This window comes from Canis aureus, chromosome 19, assembly GCF_053574225.1.
Source record: "Canis aureus isolate CA01 chromosome 19, VMU_Caureus_v.1.0, whole genome shotgun sequence".
NCBI lineage: Eukaryota > Metazoa > Chordata > Mammalia > Carnivora > Canidae > Canis > Canis aureus.
In genome coordinates, this window is record NC_135629.1 from 48,087,239 (window position 1) to 48,095,700 (window position 8,462).

An 8,462-nucleotide genomic window follows, 5' to 3' on the forward strand; every position below is an offset into this window, starting at 1 on the left:
CTCCTTGCTCTGCCTCCGAGGACAGCTCACAGTCCTGTCCCCCCAGAGCCTCACCACCTTCTCTTTCCCTCTGCAGAGATGGCTCCGAAGTCAAAAAAGAAGGGGCACCCCGGGAGGGAGCAGAAGAAGGTACGTGGTCTCAGGGGTGTCTTCCAGCAGGTGAGCCTTGGCCACCTGCCCTTGTGGGCCCCGAGGGTACCCAGGTGTGTGCCGCCGGCCTAATGTCAGCCTGTCTGTCTGCAGCACCATCACCACCATCATCAGCAGATGCAGCAGGCCCCGGCCCCTGTGCCCCAGCAGCCCCCGCCGCCTCCCCAGCAGCCCCCGCCGCCTCCACCTCCACAGCAGCAGCAGCAGCAGGCCCCGCCCCCGCCGCCCCCGCCTTCCATACCGCCACAGGCAGCCCCCACGATGAAGTCCTCGCCTCCGCCCTTCATCGCCGCCCAGGTGCCCGTCCTGGAGCCCCAGCTCCCAGGCAGCGTCTTCGACCCCATCGGCCACTTCACCCAGCCCATCCTGCACCTGCCGCAGCCTGAGCTGCCCCCCCACCTGCCCCAGCCGCCCGAGCACAGCACTCCACCTCATCTCAACCAGCACTCGGTGGTCTCTCCTCCAGGTGAGCTGCAGCCACACCTGCCGAGGTGCAGGGAGGCCCCCTTCCCATCCTGCTTTTTTACTGTGACTAGGCACTCTGGGCAACCTGTGGATCTCCCCCCACACCCTACCCCCATAGTTGTCTTGCCTCCCAGAGGAGCTTGGTAGCTTCTCTGAGCTGTTAAGGAAATCATGAGCCACTGAGGCACAAGCTCTGCATAGAGTTAGTGCTTCGATATGGAAGATACCGACTCATTTCTTTTGCTGGACTAGGCGTTGTGTGAGATAGAAAAAAGATGTGCGCCCCTTCCCCTCCCCCTGCACCGCCACAGCTCCCAGTTGGGAATGGAGATGCTGGGACACATGCATGCACACACACACACACCCCACCCACAGACACCCCTGGGGGATTCAAGGAAGGCCTCCTCTGAGACTGAAGGGCAAGTGTGAAAATAGGGAGCAGCTGAAGGGAAGGGGAAGAAGGTCGGGGTGCAGGGTGCAGAATGGCAGTGGTGAAGGAACACAATCTTGTGGACCTCTCTGGAAACTTCTGAGTTTGTGGGAAGCCAAGGAGGGTGGGGCGAGATGGCTAGCTGGAGGGAAACTGGCAGGAGGAGGTCACGATGGAGCAGAAAGGCCGGGCTGGGGGCCATGGGGTGCAGAAGCTGTGAGCCTCACTGCCACGCTGTCCTGTCCTTCCAGCTTTGCACAACGCGCTGCCCCAGCAGCCATCGCGGCCCAGCAACCGAGCCGCCGCCCTGCCCCCCAAGCCCGCCCGGCCCCCGGCCGTGTCACCTGCCCTGGCCCAGCCACCCCTTCTTCCACAGCCCCCCATGGCTCAGCCCCCCCAAGTGCTATTGCAGGAGGACGAAGAGCCACCTGCCCCGCCCCTCACCTCTATGCAGATGCAGCTCTACCTGCAGCAGCTGCAGAAGGTGCAGCCCCCCACACCACTACTCCCTTCCGTGAAGGTGCAGTCCCAGCCCCCGCCCCCTCTGCCCCCCCCACCTCACCCCTCTGTGCAGCAGCAGCTACAGCAACAGCCACCGCCGCCACCCCCCCAGCCACAGCCGCCACCCCAGCAGCAGCACCAGCCCCCGCCACGGCCTGTGCACATGCAGCCCATGCAGTTCCCTACCCACATCCAGCAGCCCCCGCCGCCCCCGGGCCAGCAGCCCCCGCACCCGCCCCCGGGCCAGCAGCCGCCGCCTCCACAGCCCGCCAAGCCTCAGCAGGTCATCCAGCATCACCCTTCACCCCGGCACCACAAGTCGGACCCCTATTCTACCGGTAAGTTGACTCTTGCTCCTGGGTTCTGGGGAGGTTGGTGCTGGGCCTAGAGTTTTGTATGTAAGAAGCCAGGCTGGTCAGCTCATGCTCCAGGCTGAGGTGGGCCCAGAGCTCACCTGGTTGCAGAGGTGGCTGAAAGGGGGTGTTGGTGCTTCATGTAGCATCTGGGGTCTGTCTTGGCTTGCAATCTGAAATGTCAGGGAACAAGGTTCCCACTGATCCTTTTCTTAGAACTCACAAGTATTACAGTACATTGTGATCCTGCTAGGTGAGGAAGCCAGGAGCCCAGGGAGGAATCTAATCCTTTTCTGGAAGTCAGAGCAGACTTCCTGGAGGCGGTGATCAGAGGGTGAGCCAGAGCTAATTTAATAAACAGGGTGGGGAGTGACGTCCAGGCAGAGCTAGGGGCAGGCCTGGGCAGCGCATAGCCATCAGGTGGGGGGGTTGGGGGATGGGTATTTGGGAACCTGTAGGGATAGGTGCTCTGCTCAGCCAGGCTCACCTGCTGGAGTCAGGGTCTCATGGGAAAGAATTGGGCTAAAGCTGAAAGGTAGGTTGGGGTACATCTGGGAGCCGTTTCCTGTTCCCCCTGTTCTCTGTCTCCAAACTGATCCAGGCTGCCCTTTTTCTATTGACAGCATTGATTGGGCCATACCCTCTTGCCTTTCTTGGCACTTGTTTTCTGAGTATCTGTGACCAAGTGAGTCTGGCTGGCTGGCCTCAGTGAGGGAATTGTTCCAGTCAGTGCCTCGTGGTGTGGTGACATGTGAGGGTTGGGGTTGAGGCTCCTGGACTTGGCAGCACAGACCACGTATCCTGGCTAGGGAGCGCAGGTGCTGCCTGCAAATTGAACAACAAGGCTGTTGATCTTTGACTGTGACTGCTCTGAAACCTAGCAAAAGCTGCTGGGTGCCAAATGGATCATCGGATGCTCTGAGCCAAGAACAGCTGGCTGCCCTCCCTGGGAAAAGCTGGTGCTGGTCCTGGTCCCAGCAGCTGTGCAGCTGTGCCTGTTTTCACCCTTGAGGAAGGCCAGGCTTCTCGGGGGTGAGGTGGGGGGGACAGTGATGGTCAGGACAGGAGATATCTTCAGTAGAGCTAGTACTCCGGGTGGCACGTGTTCCTCTAGCCACCTATACTGTGAGTCCCCAGGCCTGCCTTCACTGAGCCACTGTGGCCTGGGATGGGTCACAGGAAACGGCTTAGGCTGGAGTGCAGCTAGGAACTTTGAGCCAAAAGGAGGTGTATCCCTGGGCACCTGGGCCATTGCAGGCACTACCCTATTGCAGGCACGACCCCTAAGCCACTTTGCCTCCCCTCAAGCTACTGGTGGGTGAAGCTGTTGGCAGGTGGGTGATAACCTACGAATCATAGACCCAAGGATCTGCCTTCACCCAGGTCAAGCCTCAGCGGGTGCTGCTTGAGGGAGCCACCTGAGACAGGAGACTATCACAGCCATGTGCCTGCAGATCCGTAGGCCTGGACTGGGGCTCCTAACACCAGGGCTGGCAGCCAAGGTGCAGGACATGGGCTGGTCCTCGCCACCATGTTGTCTCTGAGCAGCTGTTTTGCTTCTCTGGGGTTAGGGGCGAGTTCTGGCTCTAGAGAGAAGGGCAGGGAGGGTCCACTGTACCTAGGGCATTGTGGTTTATGCCAGGCCCAGGGGACTGGTGAAGGGCCAAGGGTGTTGGTGTCTCTGCTGGCAGACAGCAGTTGGAATCCGGCCTGGAAGAGGTCAGTGGAAGGGCCTGCCTGCAGAGCTTGGGTTAGGTGGTTCAGTGCGAGGCACAGGGCAGGACCAGGAGCAAGGGCACTGCAGAGAGGTGGCCTTATTTTGTGGACAGCTGTGACCTGTCCCGTGCTGGAGCTGGCTAGAACCTGTCAGGGATTCAAGCAGGAGGATGTCTCCATGCCACAGTAGGCAGAAGAATGGAAGGCAGGACTTGGGGACTGTGAGCTAGGGCTGTTTTCTCACCAGTGAGGCTGAGGTGTCAGACTTCAGTGCTTTGCTGGAGCTTCTCAGGCTCCTGCCTTGTGGCTGCCTATGTCTCCACCCCCCACCCCACCTCCGCCCGCCTTTGGTTTGAGGAGGGTGGATGGGCTGGCCCAGTTCCTGTAAGAGCCACAAGCCTGAGGACCTGCTCTGCCAGCTTGCTGTGGGGCAGGCCAGTTCTGCCTCTCCCTTCTGTGTGGGGCTTGCAGGCTGAGCTGTGTGGGGAGGGTCTCCTGGGGCCCTGGCCCGAGTCCCAAAGTGTTCATCCATGCAGGCTGGGAGGGACATAGAGGGACAGCTGGGAGCCCGGGCTATCTGTTTTGTGAGGTGACAGGTGTTCCTTGTATTTAACCCACGCTGTGCCACAGAAACATTGGAGAAATTTTAAAAAGTACTCAGGCCCAGACCTTACCTGTGACCAAATACATCGGGATCTACACCTCTCAGAGATTCCTGATGATTCTGACACACAGGGGCATCAGACACCAGGACTCAGCTCATGACTCCACAAAGCCCTGCTGTACACTGAGCTAGGGGCCTCAGGTGCCCAGGGCTCAGCCACTCTGGGTCTCCCCCCAGCTTAGGGTGGTGCCTGGCCAGACTCAGGCCAGTGGCCTCCACATGAATTCTTGCTGACGTACTCCTTGTCCCCTTTCCTAGGTCACCTCCGAGAAGCCCCCTCCCCGCTTATGATACATTCCCCCCAGATGCCACCGTTCCAGAGCCTGACTCACCAGTCGCCACCCCAGCAAAATGTTCAGCCTAAGAAGCAGGTAAAAGGCAGGGCTGGGCCATAGCCCCCAGGGCCAGGTGCGGGTGGGTGCCAGAGGCACCTGCCTGCATCACCGGCCACCATCTCTGTGCCATCCCAGGAGCTGCGTGCGGCCTCTGTGGTCCAGCCCCAGCCCCTGGTGGTGGTGAAGGAGGAGAAGATCCACTCACCCATCATTCGCAGCGAGCCTTTCAGCCCCTCACTGCGGCCAGAGCCCCCTAAACACCCAGAGAGCATCAAGGCGCCTGTTCACCTGCCCCAACGTGAGTGCCCTCTCTGCCCCCCGGTCTGCTGTGGACGGGAGCTTTCTGTGGACTGGTTGATTCTGCCCCACTAGGCTTGAGGGCAGAGGGGAATGAGCCCTGGCCCTGGCCCAGGCCCACAAGCTATTTGTGTTCCAGGGCCCGAGATGAAGCCTGTGGACGTCGGGAGGCCTGTGATCAGGCCCCCTGAGCAGAACGCACCCCCACCAGGGGCCCCTGACAAGGACAAACAGAAACAGGAGCCGAAGACGCCAGTTGCACCCAAAAAGGTAGGAACAGTGAGTCCCCATGCCAGGGTGGCACCTTGTGTGTCGGGGGGTGGGGGGTATCCCCAGGCTTTGGGCCTCTTGGAAGCACTCCAGACTCGGCAGGGCCCCTCACCCACCGTGTGGTTTCTCTGCCTGGCAGGACTTGAAAATCAAGAACATGGGCTCCTGGGCTAGCTTGGTGCAGAAGCATCCCACCACCCCGTCCTCCACAGCCAAGTCCTCAAGTGACAGCTTCGAGCAGTTTCGCCGCGCTGCCAGGGAGAAGGAGGAGCGCGAGAAGGCCCTGAAGGCACAGGCCGAGCACGCAGAGAAGGAGAAGGAGCGGCTTCGGCAGGAGCGCATGAGGTGGGCTGGGGTCGCAGGCAGCGTGGGGCCTCTGGCGCCGGTGCTGCCCCTGTGCTGACCAGCAGCTCTGCTCTGCTCTGCTCTGCTCAGGAGCCGAGAGGATGAGGATGCGCTGGAGCAGGCCCGGCGAGCCCATGAGGAGGCACGCCGGCGCCAGGAACAGCAGCAGCAGCAGCGGCAGGAGCAGCAGCAGCAGCAGCAGCAGCAGGCCGCCGCTGTGGCCGCCGCCGCAGCCCCCCAGGCCCAGAGCTCCCAGCCCCAGTCCATGCTGGACCAGCAGAGGGAGTTGGCCCGAAAGCGGGAGCAGGAGCGAAGACGCCGGGAAGCGGTGAGTGGGGAAGGAGGGACTTCTGGGTGGGGGTCCACTCTTGGAGGAGCTAGAAAGGGGACTGGGAACCTAGGGTGAAGGCAGCCACTCCCTGAGAGGTAGGGAGAGCAGGGAGCCCAGAGGCTGGGTGCTTGGGACAGGACTCCTGCTCAACTGTGCTGTGTGGGCCTCAGGGCCTCCCAGGTGGTTCAGGCTCAGTCCCAGTGCCTGGAGATTTCTGGGGGTGAGCCCTGAGGGCATGGCCTATGCTGGAAGTTGTGGGGAGAGCTTGGAAGCCGTAGCGGGGGTCAGGCACCTAGTCTTACTCACTCCTCCTTCCCTTCTCTCCACTCCAGATGGCAGCTACCATTGACATGAATTTCCAGAGTGATCTATTGTCAATATTTGAAGAAAATCTTTTCTGAGAGCACCTAGGTGACTTCTGACTTTGATTTTCTGGCAAAACATGGACTCTCCATAGTGTTAGGGGCGGCAGTGGAGGTGGTAGCAGCGGCAAGGGGGTGTCTCCGGGCCTGGCCCTCCTGCATGCTATGCCCGGGGCAGGCCTGACGGGCAGCTGAGGATCGCAGAGCCTGTCTGCCTTACAGCCAGCCGGACGTCCCGCCACCCACCACCCCCTCACAGGACGTCAGCTCACAGCACGCCTCTCCACAAGCAAGTGCCGGCCAGACCCAAGCCGTGTGTCCCCGCGTGCGGGGCAGAGGCCCTGCTCTCCGCCAAATGTCTACACAGTATACACAGGACATTGTTGCTGCCGCCACCGTGACTGGTTTTCTGTCCCCGAGAACGTGACGTTCGTGACATCCTGCCCACCAGGAGTCCTTCCCCCACACCCCAGCCACCACCGCCCGCTCCCAGGAGGCCAGGGCAGGCCCGAGCGAGCTGGAGGCGGGCGAGGGCGTTGGCCCACCCCCTTGCTGGCACTGACTTTGCCTTGAACAGACCCCACCCCTTCCCTCCCCCCACAAGCCTTTAATCGAGAGCCGCTCTCCGTAAGTGTTCGCTTGTGCAAAAGGGAATAGTGCCGTGGAGGTGTGTGTGTGTCCATGGCAATTTGGAGCGAGGTGACTGTCACACGCGCGTGTGTGGGCCGGCCTCGCCCAGTGAGTGAGGCCACCAACCAAAGTCAGTTCCTTCCCACCTGTGTTTCTGGGTTTTGTTTTGTTTTTTTTTTTTCTATATATATATTTTTTTGTTGGATTCTATTTTATTTTTAATTCTCTCTTCTCCTCCAGACACAATGGCACTGCTTATCTCCGAAATGGTGTGATCGTCTCCTCATTGAGCGGCGGCTGCCACCGCGCTGTGGGTAGTGTGTGACCGTGGCTGTACTGTGTAGTGAACATAGTTGGCATATCTTTGTTTGAAGTTTGTTGGTGACTCCACCAAACTGGTGTAAAAAAATTCAAAAAAAAAAAAAAACCCACAAAAAACAAAACAAAACACACAAAACACACAAAAAAACCCTGCCTATATTTTACTCAGTTTCAAACTTTATTAGTCTATTTTTAATTATAAAGCCATGTTTTCTTTTCCCTTCCCCCCCCCCCCTTGTTTGTTTTTAATGTCAAATCTGTTTGAGTTGTTTTTTACCAGGAAAGGAAGGGCCAGGGGATGAGGCGGGCTCCGGGGGCTGGGGAGCCACAGACTACCAAGGTAGAGGCTCCCCACCCAGCCCGACCAGCCGGCTGCCCCTTCCCCCGCTTTTTTTTTTTTTTTTTTTTTAATTTTATAATTGGAGCCCTTGGTGAGGTTACGTGTGCCATGAGAACCCACTCTACACCACGACGCTGGTGCCTCAGTGTTGGCCAAACTCTGGAGTCACTGACTGGTTTGACTTTCATACGGTGAATATGCATTTGGTCTGTACTGATCATGGAATAAACACATCTCTCTTTTTTAATGCTGGCGTCTTCCTGACATTTCTTTGTGAACCACCTGTTGCCTAGGCTAGGCCCAGCCCCCCCTCCCCCCGGATCCCTGACCACCTTTGTACAAGAGTTACCATCAGGGGCCACCTAGGCCCGTCTCCTGTGACCAAGCTGAAGCTGTGACAGGGAGCCTAGGTACCCATTCTTCCTGTGGACCCTGGCCTTCTTAGGTGGGTAACGTGCTCCAGCAGAACCTGGTCAAACTCCAGACAGTATTCTTCCCCTTGCCCTCCTCCATCCTGGTCCTCCACTCACCAGAGGACTTGGGCCGCTTCTCCCACCCTGCCTGCCTCTACCTTAACTACTCCTTTCATTTAAGCTCAGGGTTAACCAGATGTTCTTAGATAAGTGTACCCACCCCCAGTAGGATCCTCCCCTCCCATGCATGTAGACACGCACACACACATTCCTGCCCAAGAGAGCCTGCCATGTGGCTGCCCTGCTGCCCTTGTCTGGGTGCCCACCAGTGTGCCATGGGGCAAGGGCAGTACTCCGGTGGCCCCTAGGATGTAAGATGAAAGTATATCATTTATGTGTGCAGAGCCGCAAACTGAAACCTTCCTAGCACTGTTTATTAACCCATATCCTCCTGTTTTTCAACCACAAAAGCCCTTGTATCATCTTGTGTTTGGGATCTGCGAAATCTCCGGGCAAGGTATAGTTCAGGCATCCAGCCA

At 58.9% G+C, this 8,462-nt stretch overlaps 1 protein-coding gene across 1 annotated transcript in view; it reads left to right on the forward strand.

The window, feature by feature from the left end:
• BRD4 (bromodomain containing 4) overlaps nt 1–7,757 on the forward strand; it is a 94,527-nt gene extending 86,770 nt beyond the window's left edge. Inside the window, exons 13-21 of the mRNA XM_077859604.1 lie at nt 77–129; nt 244–616; nt 1,297–1,884; nt 4,538–4,650; nt 4,750–4,912; nt 5,051–5,181; nt 5,321–5,526; nt 5,617–5,854; nt 6,190–7,757. Of these exons, the coding sequence (XP_077715730.1) occupies nt 77–129; nt 244–616; nt 1,297–1,884; nt 4,538–4,650; nt 4,750–4,912; nt 5,051–5,181; nt 5,321–5,526; nt 5,617–5,854; nt 6,190–6,258 (1,934 nt within the window). The 3' untranslated portion in view covers nt 6,259–7,757. The remainder of the gene's footprint in view (nt 1–76; nt 130–243; nt 617–1,296; nt 1,885–4,537; nt 4,651–4,749; nt 4,913–5,050; nt 5,182–5,320; nt 5,527–5,616; nt 5,855–6,189) is intronic.
• Nucleotides 7,758–8,462: the final 705 nt, after the last annotated feature.